General features: G+C 32.8%; 2 protein-coding genes across 2 annotated transcripts; both read left to right on the top strand.

Moving 5' to 3' along the window:
• The first annotated feature begins 3,163 nt into the window (after positions 1 to 3,163).
• LOC132044803 (transcription initiation factor TFIID subunit 9) lies at positions 3,164 to 5,417 on the top strand. The gene is made up of 2 exons (XM_059435327.1): positions 3,164 to 3,440; positions 4,866 to 5,417. The coding sequence occupies exons 1-2, from the start codon at positions 3,180 to 3,182 to the stop codon at positions 5,151 to 5,153; spliced, it is 549 nt and encodes a 182-aa protein (XP_059291310.1). The 5' UTR covers positions 3,164 to 3,179; the 3' UTR covers positions 5,154 to 5,417.
• Positions 5,418 to 8,521: 3,104 nt separating this feature from the next.
• On the top strand, positions 8,522 to 13,153 carry LOC132044808 (anthocyanidin 3-O-glucoside 2'''-O-xylosyltransferase-like). Its single transcript, XM_059435334.1, has 3 exons — positions 8,522 to 8,575; positions 9,331 to 10,296; positions 11,801 to 13,153. The coding sequence occupies exons 2-3, from the start codon at positions 9,780 to 9,782 to the stop codon at positions 12,673 to 12,675; spliced, it is 1,392 nt and encodes a 463-aa protein (XP_059291317.1). The 5' UTR covers positions 8,522 to 8,575; positions 9,331 to 9,779; the 3' UTR covers positions 12,676 to 13,153.
• The last annotated feature ends 8,582 nt before the right edge of the window (positions 13,154 to 21,735 follow it).

The raw sequence follows: 21,735 nt of genomic DNA, 5'->3' as shown, positions 1-21,735 counted from the left end.
AACCAAACAAGCTGTAGTGTTAAAAACTCTAAAGGTTCAACTCATCAAATTTATTGGGAACACATCTCTTTTAATGGACTTTACCTGCATGAATTCGAACCCATTGGAATTTCAAAACGGGTACTAAACACCTATGGCAAAAAAAAATAAAAAAAAATCAATGTCAATGTTACTCCCTCCGGTGCAAATAATTGAGGATTTACCTTCTAAAAGTTGGTCCAAAATAATTGAGATTTTAGTAAAATATATTATTCTTTTTTCAATTTCAATACCCTTAGCACATTTTTAATTCAATGGACAATTTTAATGCTTGTTATAGTTTCAAAACCCCTTTTAACTAAGAGTATTTTAGTCAATACACCTCTTAATTTTTAGGAGTAAGTGAATTTCTTAATCCATATGCTCAAGTTTAAAACCTCAATTATTTTGGACGGGAGTGAGTAAGTGGTATTTTTTTTTTTAAGATCAAATTTGGAGATTATTAAAGCAAAGAGACAAAGTAAACGCTTCTTATTTATTTTCCCTTTTCTTCCATTACAAAGCAACTCTGCTTCTCTCACCGGCGATTGGCAAAAAACTCTGCGGTAAGTTCTCCTCTATTCTATTAGCTAAAATTAATCCCATATCAAATTATTATTTTTATGGGTAGATTACGAATTCTTAATTTAGGGGTTGCTGTGTTGTGTCTGCCTTAGGGCATACAAAGGGTCTATCGGACACAACCTCTTTTAAGCGCAGTATGCAGGTAAGGTTTGCGCACATCCTATACTCCTCGCACCCCGCTTGTGCGTAACTAATCGGGTATGTTATCGTTCTTACAAGAAAAGGGCTTTTTGAGGGGGTCAGTTCTTTAATATTTTTTACCTGCACTTGCCCCGTGGGCAAACCTTCAAGGTCAAAACTTGTTGAACTTGAAGTTTTGTTCATGAGGCAAGCGGGGTCTAAAGTTCAAGACCACCAATTTTCAAGGTCATTGGGTGTAATTTTTTGCGTTTCTTTTTAGTTCTACAGCTTCATTTACATTGTTAGTTGCTAGTGATGTCATAAAATGGCTCAAAAAAAAAAAAATGTCATGATGTACTATTCGCCCTCTGAATATTGTCGCGGAAGTTATAAATCACAACAACAATATACCTAGTATAATCTCACCAGGTGGGGTCTGGGGAGGGTAGAGTGTACGCAGGCCTTATCCCTACCATTTGATGGGTAGGGAGGTTGTTTCTGATAGACCCCCGGCTCAAGGAGAGATGAAAAAGCATCAGTAATAATAAACCGTAATAGTAAGCAAAGAATAGCATCAAGATAGTAAGACGACGAAGTAAAAGAAACAATCAGATAGTGCTAGAGATAAGAACAAGCAATCCAAAGCTTAAATAAATTACAAAGCTTTTTACCCAAAGGCGGATCTAGGATTTCTAGAACATGGGTGCACCACTTAGGAAAAGGAGAGAGAAAAGTACTAAGTGGGAATTCAAGCATTCAACCAAGTATACCGTTTAGCCTTTTTATAGCATGGGTCTTGGCAAATAATATTAGATCAATTCTAGGAAATATTTTACATAAAATACCTAGTTTTGCAGAGAGACCGTGGGTTCACGTGTACCATAATTTTCAAAGTAAATAATCCGCCCCTGTTTTTATATGTCATTCTAATAGTCGAATTGGTGTAGTTGACTTAAAGTAGCACCTTTATTCGTTTTGCTTGCTGATATGGACTCTTGGTTTTTGATCTATTTTTCTTGTCACAGTTATCTTTGTTGTGGCGTTTTATTTTCTATTTCTTCGTAAAGTGGAAGCTTTTAGATGGTCTTAAAATTAGTTAGTATAATAAGAAGCTGAAGAAAGTGAAAAGATTGTTTTTTTCCTGTGTTATTAGCAAGGGAAATGAGTGAGATATTTCTGAGAAAAGTGTGTTATAATACTTGTCACTGCTTCCTTTTCCGAAAATAGAAAATAATGTAATACTTGACTCTGCTTTTCATTCCCTCGCTCTCTCCTTCGGTGGTATTATATCTGAAAGGCATAATACATAGATAGACACCTTACCTTGGCCTCAACTGGCAACTAAACACTCCAATTTTGAGAATGCACATCTAGACACCTCAACTCGTCTCCACCGTGTCAGTTGAACACTCCAACTTACAAAATGATCATCTAGAGACCTCCAAAATTTATGTGTCATGTCAGCGCCGGGTGTCCACGAGACACAGTGGGTATGAGTTGAGGTGTCTAGATGTGCATTCTCAAAGTTGGAGTGTTTAGTTGTCAGTTGAGGCCAAGTTAAGATGTTTATATCTGTATAATAGAGGAATAGGGTTCCATTACCCTGCTCTTGTAGCATAGAAGGGGGACCTAATTTATTCCATTTAATATTCAAGTATAGTTTGTTATTCGATCCCAGCATGGGGTTAAACCTGTTGGCAACAGTGTTAGATAGTTAGGCCTGGGATCGTAGTTAACTGTATGGGTAGTTGATCCAATGCTACCTGGATGGTTGTGTTGAAATCAGCAAACATTTAGCTTTCGGATATCGGAACTGGTTACTTCCCTCTTAAAGAAAAACTGACCTATGTCATCAATGAAGCTTGAAAGTTAAGTACTTTTTGGTATTAAGCTGTGTTTGTTTGGCCTCAACAGGATTCAACTAGACAGATGGACTTTGATTACCGTTTTATATTTTTTAGTTTATTTTTATTTTTGTCCTGTTCATGCTGTTCTTACTCTGTACCTCTAAATATTTTCCGTATCGCTCTTTTGCTTAGATGGAGAATAGCTTGTCTGTTGACGAATGTCTTTTTGCTTTAGCTTTCACTCTGATGCTTTTCAGATTATTTACTAGTACTATGTTTTTCCAATATCCTGATAACAAGGGAGAGATATTCTTTTAGCGTATTTTAAGGATGCTAGCTTAACTTTAACAGCTAAATAATTCGGGTTTTCTTTTTTGCTATTTAGATATCTGAGCAATAAAATGATCGTTAAAGATATCATTAGTAGTATGTGAAGACCCAATTAGGCACAACCTTTTGACCCACTTCAATACCTTTTCAATGTAGTAGTGCTTGTGCATCACATCTCCATCTCTATCTGGTTTCTGCAATTCTTTATTTGCACTACTGACGTGTAGGAAATGATTCTGAAGGTGAATTTTGGCTCTTTGTAGGTTGAACATTGAAAGAATGGCTGAAGGTGGAGAAGAGGACTTGCCAAGGGATGCAAAAACTGTCAAAACGTTGCTAAAATCAATGGGTGTTGATGAATACGAGCCTCGAGTTGTTCATCAATTTTTAGAACTGTGGTATCGATATGTTGTTGATGTACTCACGGATGCTCAGGTCTACTCAGAGCATGCAGGGAAGGCTTCCATTGACTCCGATGACGTCAAGCTTGCCATTCAGTCGAAAGTTAATTTCAGCTTCTCACAACCCCCGCCACGTGAGGTACTAAGTCTTATTAGATCCTTCAATGCTGTGCTGGTAATTCATTCTTCCAAGACGTAACTTCGTTATTTCTTAGAGACCATTTAGGTGTGTGGTGAAACTGATAAGCTTTAGCCTTCTCTTCTCTAGGAAGGTAAAGACTCGATGAATCAGAGAATTATATGATGTGACTAAAATTTTAGGCTTGGAGTCAAATGTGGTTCCCTTGTAATGTGTTTCAGATGTTCGGTTGACATTCGTCATAGTTGTAGATTTTTAATTATTACTGAAAACAGATGAAAAGGTATCAAACTAATGGGTCATAGTGTTGGTGCTATCATATGTGGTTTATTACCATGGTTTTGAGAAGTTGAACTGGAGGTATTGGTTGCTGAATGTTGGGGTGGTAGTCTAGAAATTTCCAGCTTTATGAAGAACAGAAGATGCTGGAGGTTCTACAGGAAAATTTTTAGGGTGTGAATGGGTTCTGGCTATTGTAGGTCTGAACTGCTTGCTGTTCTGGATCAATTTTCTGATGCTAGCTGACCATCCATTTTAATATTCAAAGTATTAGCAGGAGATTGGTAAAAAGACAACAAGAACAGTAGAAAAAACACATTTAATCCACCTAGAATTTCCTAGGATAATCACCAGAAGGCTGCATAGACTACGTAAATAGAACATCAACTTGACCGAATCTAACTGAATTCTTGTAGAACACTACAGTTAAATAAAGTTAGAACATTAGCTTTCATAGACCAAAAGACTTCCAAAAATTACCATACATGTTTTAGGTATTCTTTTCTTTTGAAACTACATTGTTCTTGGCTACTCACTTGTGTAGGACTTATTGGATCTGTGACTTGTTTCATCGCAGTTCACAGAAAAAGTTGGCCACACTCTTCTTACATAAAACCTTCCTACTCTGCATCATGTTTTAATTTTCCTTGTTCATTCTTATTGACTTTATTTCACGAGCAACTAACAGTACCATGCACAACTTTACTTGCCATCTGACAGAATTAGGTTCATCTTCAACACTTGATACCTTCTGCCTCATAGTTCTTATAGATACCCCTTGTTGGATGAATTGAAAACTTATTTTAATCATAAACCTGCACTTGATAGTTCATGGAGTTCAACTGACCGTGTAACTGCACTTAGTTTTGCCCACTGCATGTTTGTATTTTTCCCCCGATCTTTTTTTTTTTCCTCCATTTCGGATATGGTAGACCGACGCCAAAAAAAAAAAAAAAAAAAAAAAGAAAGAGCAGTGCCTAGGTGTCAATGGTAGCTCTTTTGACCGTGCTTCTTTCGCGACTCGAGCTCTTGATCTTTTGGTTGGAAGGGAAGTGCTCTTTCTACTGGAGCAATCTCACTTGTATTCCCTGCACAATTTTTCACCCTTCTAACTTTTAAAAATTATGATATTCTCTTGCTTATCAGGTCCTACTGGAGTTGGCTCGGAACAGAAACAAGATCCCATTGCCGAAATCAATTGCTGGGCCTGGAGTACCACTCCCTCCCGAACAAGATACATTGATCAACCCTAACTATCAGCTAGCCATTGGAAAGAAGCAAATCAGCCAACCAGAAGAAACCGAGGAAGATGAAGAAAGCGCTGATCCCAACCCAGCCGCAGGCACAAATCCAAGTATTTCTCATGAAAAGGCAGACGCTCAAGGTACTCCTCAACGAGTATCCTTTCCCCTTGGCGCTAAACGTCCAAGATGATGTTTTATGGTTGATAACCTTTAGTCAGAAGAGCCTTTGTAACCGGCTGCCTATGTATTTAATTAAGGACATTGTATAATTGTTGTTTAATCATAGATTATGAAATTCTAAGATCCTTCTTTAACAGTGAGTATTAGTTTAAATGGCCCTGCCCAGCAGCATTTATAGACAATGGGGAGAGAGTTGAGCTGTGAAACGAAGAATTATTTTGGCATTATCAATAGTTTTCCAAAGTATTAATCTGATAATGGTCATTCTATGGAATATGCTTTATTATGTGTTTATGGAAATTGTGTTGTTAGTTCCTAGGATACATAAATAAATGTAGGGCTCGAACCTGAATCCCTTTAATTAAAGATAGAAGTTACCATCCCACAAATCTTTGGTGGTGACAAAATTGTTGAAACTAATAAGTAGGATTAGTAATCTACTTGTTAAAGTATTGAAAGAATGTCACGTAAATAATCCACTTAAACAACTCAAAGGTAAAACTCCCTCATATACCATGAAAAAAAAGTTATAATCGGAGATCTAAAGGTATTGATTAATAAGTAACTATATACTGTAATTAATTTGTGCACACTACCAATATATTAGTGTTAGTGATCGCATTAATTTGATCCATAACAACATATTACTTTCCAGTTCAATTTGATATTTCTATTATATAAGCGTGGTGGGAGAACTAACACAGCATCACTAGCCTGTACCAAAAGCTTTACAAATTGTACATGCAATGAATGCTTGTACTATAAGCTATATAACTTGTACACTTTACCCAACTATTTTTTTATCCCTCGTGGACATGTCATAGTACTTAATATTTATTCCCTTTTCATGTATAGACGTATGCACTTCAATTTTAATTCTCCGACGCATTTATTTCCTCTGTGCATTTTTACTTGTTCACTTTTGACTTTTCACGTTCTTTAAGAATTAATAAATCTCACGTGGATATATGTCATAGTACTGGATATTTATTCTCTTCTCATATATACATATATACGCTTCAATTTTAATTCTCCGATACATATTTATTTCCTTCGTGCACTTTTACTTGTTCACTTTTGACTTTTCACGTTCTTGCTGAATATTTATTCTCTTCTTATATATACATGTATGCACTTCAATTTTAATTCTCCGACACATATTTATTTTCTCCGTGCACTTTTACTTGTTCACTTTTGACTTTTCACGTTCTTTAAGAATTAATAAATGAAGTACTCCCTTCGTTCCATATTACTTGGTCACATTACTATACTTAACTTTTCACGTTCTTTAAGAATTAACAAAAATGAAGTACTCCCTTCATCCCATATTACTTGGCCACATTACTAAAAAATTGTGGATGAACAATAAGTTGTACAAAAAGCAACTAAAATTGTGCTCTAAGCAGGGACTAACATGTGTACATTTGAGAAGTTGAACATTAATTCTACCTCTTGTGTTTACTTTTTAAGTCCCAGTCCGGAATGTCTTAATTGTCCTTTTCATTTTTTCATTTAGCGTACACTCCCCTCTTGTCTCAATTTAAGTGTCTGCGTTTGACTAGACATGGAGTTTAAGAAATAAAGATAGACTTTCAAATCTTGTGGTTCTAAATTAAAAATATGTATAATATAATAAAATATCCTTTGAATCTTGTGATTATAAACTTGACATGTAGAATATTTGAATTGTAATGATCTAAATATAAAAAGAAAGCGGCACGACCAAAATAAGACAATTTTTTTTTTTTAACAACAAGCGCCCAAGTGGACGAACACAGCAACAATAAGTTGTACAAAAAGCAATTGAAATTGTACTCTAAGCCAGGACTAACATGGGTACATTTCAGAAGTTTAACATTAATACTACTTCTTGTGTATTTACTTTTTAAGTCCTCACGTGTTCGCAATGTCTCAATTGTCCTTTCATTTCCTTCATTTGGCATATACTCCCTCTGTCTCAATTTAAGTGTCTACGTTTGATTAGACACAGAATTTAAGAAATAAAGATAGACCATCTTGTGGTTCTAAATTAAAAATGTGTATAATATAATAAAATATCCTTTGAATCTTGTGATTCTAAACTTGACATGTAGAAAATTTGAATTGTCCACTTATTAAATATAAAAAAGAGGTGGACATAACCAAAATAAGACAAATTTTAACAACAATTGAGAAATTAAGGGAAAAAATAAAATGAAAAGAAAAAAATATGAAGACTCATTAAGGAGAATCGCGATATCCTTTACAAAATATACAAACCATAAAGACTAACTAAATTGAATAACCAAATTAATTATGTTGGGTCTCGTGCATCGCATGAACATAGTTTGCTAGTATATAAAATAAATTAAATAACCGCTATTGGGCCCTTTATTACATATAGTATTAGTTTGGACTTTCTTAACATGGCTCACTTGTCGACGCCATCCATGAACGTCACAAATTTATTGGGGGCAATTTGCACGATTGCTCTTATTCGGGAGTCGTTTTTAATTTTTGCCCTTCGCCTAAAATATTCTAAAATTCTGAGTTCGAATTCCGGCTTAGTGGAAAAAAAAAATCGCAAGACAGAATTTTGTAGCAAAATTAGGCCTATTTGGGCAAAAGTTAGGCCTTAACATTCAGTTTTTTGTGCGGATTGTCGTTCAAAAGCACTGGTCTTTAAGTTTTTCCCCTTAAATTGGTGGTCTTTAAGTTTTGCCCTTCGCTAGAAACTCCTTGGTTTTGGGTTCGAACCCTCGCTCAGTCAAAAATTTTAAAAAAAATAAAAATCGCAAGGCATAAGTTGGGATTCGCAAGACAGAGTTTTGCATGCCTCAGGCAGAATTTTGAATGCAAACTCTGCCTGCAGGGAGAGTTTTGCATCCAAAACTCTGCCTGAGGCCTAACTTGCTACAAACTTTGCCTTGCGAATTATTATTTTTTTGACTGAGCGGGAGTTCTAACCCCAAACCTCATGGTATTAGGCGAAGGACAAATATTAAAGACCACCAATTTAATGGACAAAAATTAAAGACCACCCCAAAATAAGGGCATTCCTGCGAATAGCCCTTAACATTTGTAGAATTGCAGCAGAGTTAAAAAAAATCCTGTCTTGCAAAATTTCGCAAAATAAATTTTTGCCTTAAGGCAGAAGTTTCGCGAAGTCTTACCTTGCGAATTTTTTTTTTTTTTTTGTTATTGAACGGGGGTTCAAACCCAAAATCTCGAGATATTTTTGGCCATTTTTTAAAGCGAAGGACAAAAATTAAAGACCAACAATTTGAGGGGTAAAAATTAAACACCAGCCCCTTTGAAGTACAAAAAAATGCTTTATTGGCCGGAGATTCACTCATTTTCAAACGGACTCAGATTTTCGATTCGTTGTCCAGGAGGAAAAGGAAAGACATAAAAACTGTCGGTGATTATACAAAATTTGTTTCCTCATATAGAGTGAACGGAAAAGGCTCATAAATACCCCTAACCTATTCAAAAAGGCTCATAAATACCCTCCTTCCACCTTTTGGTCTAAAAATACCCTTAAGGTTTGTTTTTGGCTCAAATATACCCCTCAAACTAACAAGTTAAAATTAACTCTTTTAAAAAGCCAAATGGCATTTTGTAATTGGTCATAATAAAATTCCGTAATTTAAAAAAAAATCTGGAATTTTTTTTAAAATCTGGATTTTTAAATCACGAATTTTATTATTGACCAATTACGGAATTTTTAAAAAATCGGAATTTTTTTTGACCAATTCTGAATTTTTAAAAAATGCGATTTTTTTTGACCAATTACGGAATTTTTAAATTTTTTTTAAAAAATCTGGATTTTTTTTTTAAATACTGGAATTTTTTTTTGACCAATTACGGAATTTTTAAATTACCGAATTTTTAAAAAAATCTGGAATTTTTTTTTTAAATCTGAATTTTTTTTTTAAATTACGGAATTTTATTATTGACCAATTACGGAATTTTTAAAAAAATCTGATTTTTTTTTTTTAAATCTGGATTTTTTTTTTAAATCTGGATTTTTTTTTTAAATTACGAAATTTTATTATTGACCAATTACAAAATGCCATTTGGCTTTTTAAAAGAGTTCATTTTAACTTGTTAGTTTGAGGGGTATATTTTAGCCAAAAACAAACCCAAGATTTTTAGGCACTAAAAGGTGGATGGAAGAATATTTTTAGACCAAAAGGTGGAAGGAGGGTATTTATGAGCCATTGAATCTTTTCAAGGTGAGCTGGTTGTGCAAAGTTTGTTTGTTCATATAGCGGGTCATGTACACTTTTGTCCCTATTTTGTGTTGGTCTTTAATCGTTACCTCTCAAGAAAAGAATTTATACCCGCTAGATATAAGCTCGATTTTAAAGAGCAAAAATTAAAGGCCAGCTCATTTGAAGAACAAACCCTGCAATTTAGATGTGTGAATTCAAATCTTTTTCTGTTTTCCTATTCCTATCTGAATAGTCAACGCCAGCCAATCTTTCATTCAACATGCACGATTATCTTCAACTACACAAAAATTATGTGGTGAACTAGTAAGAAATGTGTCGGCCAATAAAGAAATAAAAAAGAGAAGACTCTTGTCTAGTTTCCATCGACAAACTCAAGCTATTTTAACTGCTCCATCATCAAAGGCAAAAGAAGAAGAAAAATGGCAAAGTCCACAGACTCAAATCTCCAAATAGTAATGTTTCCATGGCTTGCTTTTGGTCACATGATCCCATTTCTCAACCTTTCCAATGAACTTGCAAAAAGAGGTCACAAAATCTCATTTTTATTACCCAAAAATGCACAAATTAGACTTCAAAATCAAAATCTTCATCCTAATCTCATCACTTTCCACACACTCACAATTCCTCATATCAATGGCCTTCCATATGGAGCAGAAACTACAGCTGATGTTCCAAGATCTTTGGAAAGCTTACTAATAACAGCTATGGATGAATTGTATGATCAAATCAAATCTTTTTTACAAAATTTAAAACCCCATTTTGTTTTCTTTGATCTTGCTCATTGGATTCCTGATTTAGTATTAGAAATTGGTGGTATCAAGACTGTGTGTTATAAAGTTGTTTGCCCTGCTACATCAGCTATTTCGTTGATTCGGTCACCGGATAAGAGTGTTTTTATGGCATCAACTGCAGCTGAAATAGTAAAGCCACCACCAGGTGACTCTTCTTTCTTAATTTTTTTTCCTGGGGTTGGGGGAGGGGGGTGGGGTGGTTTAGAAAAGAGCAGCTATGTTATATACTTCATCGGTTTCAATTTATATCTCATGGTTTGAATTTTGAAACTTGTGGTGATAACCAAAATTAAATAAAATGTTCGTTTATAAAAGCTTTTAAACATGTGCCTTAAACATGCCAAATAAAATTTCTCATCGAGGATAAAATGAGAGGCGTAAAGTTAATTGCTTCCAAATTTAGAAGTGTAGTTTGCTCCTCCATCCTAAAAGATTGCCTTACTTTTCTCAAAAGTTTGTCACAAAATTGGCACAGGTCATATTTAAGAACAATTTAACTTTATGAGATAATTTACCTATGTACACAAATATCTATAAGACTTATTTTGGACCACATAAAAAAAAAATTTTATTTATTTAAACTCCATATCAAATTAAACTAAGATAATTTTTTTGAGACGGAGGGAGTATTATATTTTCGAAATGGACGAAAAAGGAAAGTTTGTCATGTGTATTAATCAATAATATTAGAGGAGTGAGTGATAGTATTTGCGCTTACAATCATTACAAGCTGATGTTTTTCCTAATACATGTAGTTCCCTATTTGTCTGCTTCCAGCCAGGGGCAGAGCTATTAAGAGTGAAGTGGGTTCAAATAAATCCCCTTCGTCGAAAAATCATACCATGTGAATAGGGTAAAAATATTTTTTTATTATACAGTCAAACCTCTCTATAACATCGTTGGGTTGAAATTTCTTTGATTGTTATAGCGAATTGCTGTTATACATCTATAACAACATTGATATTTGAATAATATTTTGCTGTTATAGGCAAAAAAGATGCATAAAATCTAATTTTTCATTTTTAATTACCAAATCCTAAGCTTAATTATATAACGAAGGGAAATCTTTTAATGATAGAGATATATATTCATATAATATTCTTTGTGATAAATAGTGTATTAAAATATCAAAATATTTGGTCAAAATCTCTACACTTATTATTGGTAATAATAGATATTCTGTTTTTATAAAGATGGTTAATTATTATATTACTAAAAAAGAAGATAGCTATCATATGGGGGGGTTATTTTACAAAGAGCGTACTGTTATAAAGTCGGTTGTTGTTAAAGGTAAAATGTTGTTATAGAGAAAATAAAATATAAAAAAATGGGTTCTTAGATGTTATATACGGATATTTGTTATAAAGAATTAAAAACCGTATATAAACCGTTGAATATTTTAGTATAGTGATAACGGCCTAACGAGGGTTCAAAAGTAGTTTCAACTTTCAAGTCCCAATTTTGGTTCTCAGCTACTTTTTTTGAGCCCCCTACGCTGCTGCTTATAGCTTGTTTGGAACAAAATAAGGGGGAACGACCAATATTGTAACTTTAGTACTAAAATTATGCATCATAAAGTGCCGTGCTTTGCTAGTAAATTGGCAATTCCACTACTCACTAAAAATTGTGGTCAATTGGTGGATCTCCAGGTTACCCTTCTACTGCTGTGGTTTTTCACGAACGTGAAGCTAAGTTGTTATCATTTCTATTTAATGAATATGGCAGAGGAGTGACAATTTTCGAACGATTGAAGAAGGGAATCACACGGTGTGATGCAATAGCTTTGAAAACATGTAGAGAGATAGAAGGAACTTTCGGTGACTACATAGCAACACAATTCAAAAAGCCAGTCCTCTACACAGGACCTGTTCTTCCCGAGCCTGCAAAAGAGCCTTTAGAAGAACATCGATTATCGAATTGGCTCGAGAAATTTGATCCAGGATCAGTAGTATTCTGTGCATTTGGAACCCAGTTGATTCTTGAAAAGAATCAATTTCAAGAACTTGTTTTAGGCCTTGAAATGACTGATCTACCATTTTTAGTAGTTGTTAGGCCACCTGAAGGGACTAATTCGGTCGAAGAAGCCTTACCGGAGGGATTCAAAGAAAGGGTTCAAGAAAAGGGATTGATTCTTGATTGTTGGGTGCCACAATTGAAGATTTTAAGTCATAAATCAGTTGGTTGTTTTGTGAGTCACTGTGGGTATGGATCAATGTGGGAGTCTTTGGCATTGTGTGATTGTCAATTGGTACTTTTGCCACGCGCTAATGACCAAACTTTAAATGCTAGGCTGATGGAAAAAGAACTTAAGGTTGGAGTTGAAGTGGAGAAGGATGAAAATGGTTGGTTTTCAAAGGAGAGTTTGTGCAAAGCTGTGAAATGTGTCATGGATAAAGATAGCCAAATTGGTTGTTTTGTGAAAGAGAATCATAGGAAATGGAAGGAGGTTCTTTCAAGTCCTGGTTTCATGAGTAACTATATTGATAATTTCATTCAGAACTTGCACGGACTTCTAGTTGAATAGACCTAGATTGTCGGGGGGGATTGATTGAAAAGGAAGGCTCAACCGACCCTCTTAACCCCCGCCCCCCTACCACCTATTTACTCGTGTTCGTTGCAGGAAACGGATAATGTGCAACTTCGAATTGTCAATTATATTCTTTATGGAAATGGCAAACCGATTCGAGAAATTCCTAACACAAGTATTCAATTAGTTCCGACTTGTTGCTCGATGGGAGGTCACGATTGTGGATGGGTAGAAAAACAAAAGTCGTCTGAAGTTATGAAGTTACGTGTTAGACATAATCAATAGTTTTGATTCAAATCTTGTATTTGTGTTAAGAAATTCACTTAATATGTAATTATGTATAAATAACCTATCCCGAACCAATTGTTGTCTTGTTTTAAAATTCAGAACCCATAAACTTAAAATCCTGAATTCGCCTCTAGTTGGGATCTCGGCTAGTTTTATCTAAGACAGATATTTGTCCTCTTATTAGTCATACCCCATTTTCTGCATAGATGTATTGTACTATAATATTGTCATAATGACCATTTCGTGTTGATTTGAATCAATAGTTCAGTTTAGTCTTGATTCCATGGGGGATTTTGAGTTTAGTTGTTAGACATATGCTACCCTCTAATGATGTAGCATCGAATTTGGATCGGACGTTTTCATACAGTGTTTAGGAGACACACTTCTCATTCAAATTTAGTGACACTTTTTATTTTATTTTAGAACCTCTAAAAACACTTCTAAACACTCAAATAATAGTGTACTAATTTAGGTCTAAAGTTAAAGTCTTTTATATTTTAACTATGGGGTCTAAAGTCTTAGTCTTTTATATTTTAACCATGGGGAAAATTAAGGGCACGTGCAACGCTGAATTAGTTTCGAAAAATATTTATATTGACGGAAAGTAGTAGATACCTAAAGGAATAGCCAAGGTTTACTTAGGGCACATTTGGAAAAACCCGGTAATTGGAATTGAGTGTAATTGGGTGTAATTACATGGTTTTGGCTGCTTTGGTTGACCGAATTACATAGTTAGGTAGGAATTGGGTGTAAAGGTGTAATTACTCCAATTCTCCAGGGGTTTAGAATTGGGTGTAATTACACCCCGTAATTACAAGGTTATTTTTAGTTTATTTCTTATTAATTTTAGTTTAATTTATTTTTTAATTTATTTTTATTTCTATTATTTATTTTATTTTATATTTTATTTAATTCCTTTTCTTTTCTAATTTATTTTTTATTTCTATAATTTAATTTCTTTTTTATTTTTACTTTTTAATTATTTTATTTTTTAAAATATATTTTTCCTTTTATAGTATTTATATTTCATTTCCTTTCTTCTCATTCCCAACCTTTACTTCTTGTGGTTCCATGTAATTGCTTGTATTTTTTTAGTTTTTGTTTTTATTCATTTAGCATAACCGTGTTAGTATTCTATTTTTTGAAACTACATCTCTTAATATTAGAAAGAATGAGTCATTAACAAACTTGGCATATAATGAGTGACGTTATTAAAGTAGAATTTCGTTGTGAATGAGGTTATAAACTTATATCTTCCCTTTCTTTTGAATTATAGGAGTATTTACTTATGTTACATTGAAACTTACTTATGTAACGTTGGAATTTGACACAAGAGTATTATGTTAATTTTTTTTTCTTTTGGATTTTGAATTTAGGTTATATTATCGATTTTAAAATATTTAGTTTGACATTGACTTGTTATTTTACATCAAGTTTATTTTTAAAACTTCAGTTGATAGAATTATTATCAAACATTTGAATAATGCTATGGCATTCTATTTATAAATATTCTTTTTTGTCAAACATCCAATCCCATGATGTTCTCACAAAAAAGGTATGCTTTAAGTTTTACAATCAATTAAAATTAAAATATTATTAATTTGAAATTATATATCAATTATTTTTTACAATATTAGTTACAAATATATGATTATTAATTAACATATTTTCAAGAAACAATGTATTATTAAATAACTAATTTAATATCATTTATATATGCACATATTTTTAAATATTAATTTTAAATTTTTTATAATTAAATTTATTTTTAAATTAAACTAACGTGTAATTACACATGTGCTTGTAATTATATTATGACAAACAAACGATGTCGTTGTAATTAGAATCTTGGTAATTATTAGGCTATGTAATTACTAGGATAGTAATTACACCAATTTCAATTACCAGGTGGCTTTCCAAACAGGCTCTTAAGATGATTGAATTGTTATATATAAAAAAAATGTTTATATATATATATATTTTATTTTTTATTTTTTTTATTTTTTTTTTTAATTTTTGGGGTTGTGGTAGTGGTGTTAAAATATATTGTTCAAACTCTTCAAAGTGTCTATGAATGTGTTTAAGATCCTCTAAAACACTGCATTTTTTAAGAATCCAACATCAATACAAATATTTTTCGAGAGTCCGAGCAACATAAACTGCTACGTTGGTTGTTACCCGTTGGGCCTAGAAAACCCACAAACTACCACAGTCAAGCAAGCCCACCCCAATTAACTTAAAACGAACCTCTCGAACTAATTGCACGGCTTGTGCCCTTCAAATAGTTTGGTCTTTAATTTTATCCTTCAAAATTGAACTTACGTCTGGCGAGACGTAAGTTCTTTCGGGGCATAACTTGTAGGATATTATAATAAAAAACTATAAACTTATGCCCCGAAAAAAAAAATTGCGTTGAAGGACAAAATTAAAGAACGGCACAAAACAGAAACAAAAGTGCAAAATGACCCAAACTGGTCCCAGCCCAAGCCTTTCACTTATCGTTCTCATTGGATAAGTAGGCAGATCCATCACGCTCATGCAAACACTAGATACATACAGTACAAGCAAGTCTTCTTACCACATTGTTCAATCAATCGACATATACTGCACGTCATGAAAACAGTTTCCAGTAAGCTGACAAAATCGAAACCGATATCTGTGTCTAAAGCATAAGATAGAATAATGGATTGAAGCAAGTTTAAAATGTGTCAACTAACATCAAATGTCTTTCGTTTTCCGCTTTTGTCTTGTTTTCCTTTTTTTTTTTTTCACCTGATATTCGTATTGAAATCTGATTAAATTCAAATATCCTCTTTTATATTTTTAGAAAGGCTTATGTTTCCTCGTTTGTTTTTCTTTGGTTCAGTTTCAAAAATCTTTAATGGCAAATAGAATGTTCTTTTCAGTTATTTTCCAGTTTGAGTAGTTAAGCTTAATCTATTTTACCGCATTCATTCTTTTGAGTCTAAAGGGGAAGAAACATAAATAGCTAAAATAGATCAAAAAAATTTAATTCGTAATTTTCATAGTTAAAAGCATTTTAAGCATATTTGAAAAATAGTAGTACTACTAATAGTAAGGAAATTTTGTTTGACATCAGGGGTCGTTTGGTTTACAAATATTTTTTTTTAATCATTTTGACATTCTTATTCTATTGAGTGTTATCAATAATGAAAAGTTAAATCAAACGTGGATAAATAATCCCAGGATTGTTAGACATTTTTACCTGGAAATGTTTGGTAAGAATTAAGGCCGGGACTACCCGCATCCGATATTTACTAGGCCACATCAACATCATGCCTTCTACTTCTTCTTTGTCAACACTTAATGTTGGTAGAAGTGGTTCTTCATTAACTAGTGTCATTTGGTTCGGGCTTAGATGTTAAAATTAAATTTGCAAATATTTTTAAATTTTTTTTGTTCTTGCTTCTTTGATTTTTTAATATTAGTTTGAAACTTTCTAAAGAATTCTAAAATATTAAAGTAAAAAAAAGGTATCTGAAAGTTAAAGGAAAACATTTTTCTTAGTTTGTATATTAGACTAACTAATGAAAGCTTTTCTAATTTCTATTTTACTGACTTTTTGAGATAATTGTCTCCAATGATCCAATGAGCTTTTCATGTGTTACATTAATTTCATTTATTTCTCTGAATTGAACCTATATTAGCCAATCTATTTTTTACAAAAAGATGCTACTAATTGTTAAAAATATTTAATGCTACAATATTGTTGTATGATGAAATCAATAAAGTTGACTTATAGATCAATATAAATAATTAAAAGTTTTGGTATTGTAAGATACTTTTGTATATGTTCTTTCAAATTAAACAATAGAAAAAGTACTGCAAAAACAATGAAATTAAATTGTTGTTACTTTAAGCTTTCCTTTTCCTTCCAAAAAGTGCATGTTAAAAAAAATCCTTTTTCCTTTTTCTTGATTTAATGAACTTTTTTATGGAATCTACATTGTAATAATTTTTTCATGTCTAACTTAACTATTTTATCCAAAATTATATAAAATATTGACTATCCCGTATTTCCCAAAATATTTTAATATTAAAAAAGTGAAAATATACTTTTGCAATTTTTCAGTATAATTCTTTTTAGAGATCGATTGTATTTTCTTTAACTACATTTTTTTCTTCAAAGAGTTTCATAATATATATGAAAATAATGTTTTATAGTTCCTCTTTTAATATAGTCATTTATTAGATAAATTTTAAGTTAAAAGTGTATGCACGTAAATTTAGATTAATTAGCTATCATACTTCGGAATTCATTTTTCGATTGAGACGGAAGGACTATAATTTACATTTCTGATACATTTTAAAAATATTTAACAATGATATAAGTTATTAGTGTTTCTTCTTTTACTTTAAAACTTAATCCTACCTCAAGTGAAATCTTTGTTAATTAGTATGTTTGCAAGCACGTAACAACAACCACAACATACCCAATGAAATCTCACAAAATGGGGTCTGGGGAAAGTTTGCTTGCAAGCACGTATAATAAAAAATTACAGGAGGAAATCAAACATTTTTTTTTTACATTTAATTGGATGAATAAAATTTAAAATATCATATGATACATGGCAAATAGCATCAAATAAAAAAATAATATAATAAGAACAATATTTTAATTCAACAATTAAGCCTATATAAGATATAAATGGATGGTTTCTTTACGTGTCTATAATAAATTATTAAGAAAAAAATATAATTTAAAATAAGCTTAATATAATATTTTCACATAAAAAAAATCATAATATTGTATGATTAGTGTGCTTCGTGGGTCCCATTATCATCTTTTTTCAGGGAATCATCACTTCTAATGGTATGGAAAAAGTCCTTATAGTTCCTAAAACTTATCAAAATGTATGAAGACTTTGTAAGTCTGTTTAACCTTAAAATGGAGAACAATTAAATTTATGCATGATGCCAAAGATATGTGGCTAAATTCAATTCGAGATTAAATTGCGAGATAAGCCAATAAGTAAGTAAAGAAGCAGATTTGACCAAATATTAATTATGTCTGGCCTCGGGTACAGAAACCGAGGTCGATACCCTCTGCTGGGTACTTACACGATGAATAATGAAGATAAACTTAGGAACAAATATGGACTCAAATAATTCTTATTGTTTTATGATATGAACTCTTTCTCTCTTTCTATTGCCAACCCCCCTACAATGGATGGGAACATCTTCTTTATATAGTAGAGGAGTCCCAACCTTAGTACAATTCTGAATAAAGGAAAGAAATCTGGTGACAGCTGTTGCCGAGATCGACGCCGAAATATCCGGTTGAGGGCGGATATTTCGGTCTTCTCCTTATGGCGGTTAACCGCCCTTCCTTTAACGCCTCATCCCAGATCGAGCTCGAAGCCTCGTTCCCGATGAGCCGGTCATATCGTGCCCGAGCATAACGATGACAACGGGAAACCGAGCATGTCCGTATCCTCAGTTTTACCCGTATACAAAGTCATTAAAACTTTAATTAGGGATAAAAAGTAACAAAAAAATTCATGTGAGAACTACAAAAAAATGGGTATTCTCCCTTATACGAGTATATAGTAGTAATTGTATATAGTAATAATGTCACAATGTTACGTATGTAGAAATGACATACCATGAGCCAATCTTATACTCATGACACATTACAACGACCCTCCTTGTACTCCTGCTAATTAATCTAATATAATTAATTTTTCCGAACCCAAAAAAAGAAGAAGGTAATTTCCACTACAAATATTTATACGAAGGAATAGAAGATAAAACAAATGAAGTATATGATTAATTTAACAACTCACAATAAAGTATGAATTTCCATCTCGTTAAGAACTTAGACATTGAATTCAACAAATTTAAAGATGGAACACATCGACTCGTCAGTATATTTTATTTGGACATTCAAAGTATAGCTTGTTCCAGCTAAGCACCTAAACACATGAAAAAGGTAGTTCCTATGAGACGCTTCCAACTCAATTTTTGAAAAAGCTTTTGCATGTGTTCTCAAGCGCCCGTTACGTAGATAAATTAACCACATAAAATTTATCACCTCCTTTAATTTTAACGCCAGCCTCAATTGGAACATACTTGCGGTTTACCGCTTATTAAGGCTAATGCGTATAATTAAAGTTTACGGCATAATTTAAATGGTTAACTTATCTATGTAATGAACGATTAAAAATACACATAGAAGCTTTTTTCAAAATTTAAGCCGGAAGTGTCTAATATATAAACATTATATCGTGTTCATATGATCAATTAAAATATGTTGTTATTCAAGTATCTAAATCTAAATGAAATATATCGGCAAGCCGGAGGTGTCTAACATGAATATTGTATTATGTGTTCATATGTTCAATTGAAATATACCATAATTCAAGAATCTAAATCTAAATTAAATATATTTCGCGAATTTTAAATCTTGAATATGCTATTGCCACCTACCCTAAAGAATTAAAAAATACATTACCTAAAAAAAAAAAAAATTTAGTATTCTGCCGAACCCAAAACCACGTCGTGGTGCTTTACCACTTCGATGTTTTCTATCTAATAAGCAACGAAGCAAAACTTCCGATCTAGCTTTAGTTCTTAAGTCAATGGAGATGGAAACGATTCGTGATGGCAATTTGCCATATCCACCCCACCCCCACCCCTCCCCCGCCATGTCACCTAACGCTCCGTCATCAAAACTGAACTGACTCTCCGAATCTATCAAATTAGAACACCAGTTCCTTTGTGTTCCTTTCGAGCATTATAAAAAGACAATCCGTGCTAATCACCGTATTAATGAGAAGAAAGTATCCGCTTCTATAAACGGCATTACAAATGTTGTTGTTATAATTGGCTAATCACCTCATTTAGTTATACACGCCATTCTCGATTGGAACACATTTGCGATTTTATGGCTAATTAAGGCTATTGTGTGTAACTAAAATTGGCCACATATTTTAAATGATCATTTATCTACGTAGTAGACGCTTGAAAGTACGCATAAAAGCTTTTTGTCTAATATATACATTATATTATGCGTTCATATATTCAATTAAATTATGCCATAATTCAAGAATCTGAATCTAAATTGAGGACCAGTTCGGCCATGAAAATTTTTCATTTTGTTTGAAAATCAGCGTTTGGTCATGAGAAGTTGTATTTGTAATTTGAAAAACACCTAAAACCCTATTTCCGAACAAACAAATATTTTTTACAAAAACTATAATCAAACACAACTCCATCTTCAACTCTAATTTCAAAATTCCAAATAATGTGAAAGATATTACTTTTCATGCCCAAACGTCTACTAAATATACAGACAAATTTAAGGAATTGTCGACATATTCCGCGAATTTTCAATCTTAGAATATGCTATTGCCACCTACCCTAAAGAAAAATAAATAATAAATAATTACCTAGGAAAAAAGTACTCTACCTAACCAAAACGACATCGTGGTGCTATACCACTTCTCTATCAAGGAAGTGCCTAGAATCTTCCTTTCTTCAACATTCTATTTCCTTCTAATAACGTATCCGATGTAACTAATTAATTAAGCAAACGGAGATGGAAACTATTCCTAACGGCACTTCGCCGTCATCCACCACCCCCCTCCCCTTTCCATTACCCCAACCACCGCCACATCACCTAACACTCCATCATCAAAATTATAAAAAACCGATCCGTGCTAATCACCGTAATCGATCATAATTGACTAATCACCTCCTTTAATTAGACGCCCCATTGTCGATTGGAACATACTTGCATTTTACTATTGATTAAGGCTAACGTGTAATTAAAATTGGCGATATATGGTAACTTATTTACGTAATTTACGCTTGAGAATAAGCACAAAAGCTTTTTCCAATTGAAACCGGACGTGTTAAAATATGCCGTAATTCAAATATCTAAATCTAAATTAAATATGTCGTCCGTATACTTGGATTAATTATGACGCACCGTTACGCCCTCGCCTTATTTTTTACGTATTTTTGTACTTTTTTCTACTGATATGGCACAACCAAATTTGATGTCCGATTGTGCGTTGAGAGTATTGCACACTCTCCGCCATATTGGCGCCACCTCGTCGTCGTCTTCTTCTTCTTCTTCTTCATTTCAAGAAATCAATCAACCGATTTTCCTCCATTAACACACACATATTCAATTTCATCATCAATCATAAAAAATTTATTTTCAAGAGAAATCAACCAATCTATTTTCTTCTTCCATTAACACACACACATTCTACCCATTTTCTTCCTCCATTAACACACACATTCAATTTCATCATCAATCATACATATCTTTTCAAAAAATCAACTAATCCATTTTCTTCCTCCATTAACACACCCACACCAATATGAATAAATAAACAATCAAGATCAGTTTTTTTTTTCCTTTTTTAAATATGATTTTCTCTACATACAGGCAACAAAACTAACTTTCTGGGCTGTCACATTTCCTTTATCCATAAAGAAAGGTTGGGACTGTATATATTGATAACGATTTCAACTTATTTCATCGTTGGAATTTTTAGCAGTAAAATGGAGATTCCAATTAGCAGTAATGAGGGAATTGGAGAGGTTCAGGCTGGAAATATTAAGTGAGTCGATTTGGAGGAAGAAAATGGGTTGAATGTGTGTTATTAATTTTGAAGAAAATGGGTTGAATGTGTGTGTGTTAATGGAGGAAGAAAATGTTAAAATTGATGAATTTCTTGAAAGGCCCAAATTCAAATATCTAAATCTAAATTAAATATGCTCGTAATTTTAAAC

This window comes from Lycium ferocissimum, unplaced genomic scaffold (assembly GCF_029784015.1).
Source record: "Lycium ferocissimum isolate CSIRO_LF1 unplaced genomic scaffold, AGI_CSIRO_Lferr_CH_V1 ctg525, whole genome shotgun sequence".
Classification (NCBI taxonomy): Eukaryota; Viridiplantae; Streptophyta; class Magnoliopsida; order Solanales; family Solanaceae; genus Lycium; species Lycium ferocissimum.
The sequence above is the reverse complement of the archived record's forward strand: the minus strand, read 5'-3'. Positions and strand labels throughout refer to the sequence as shown.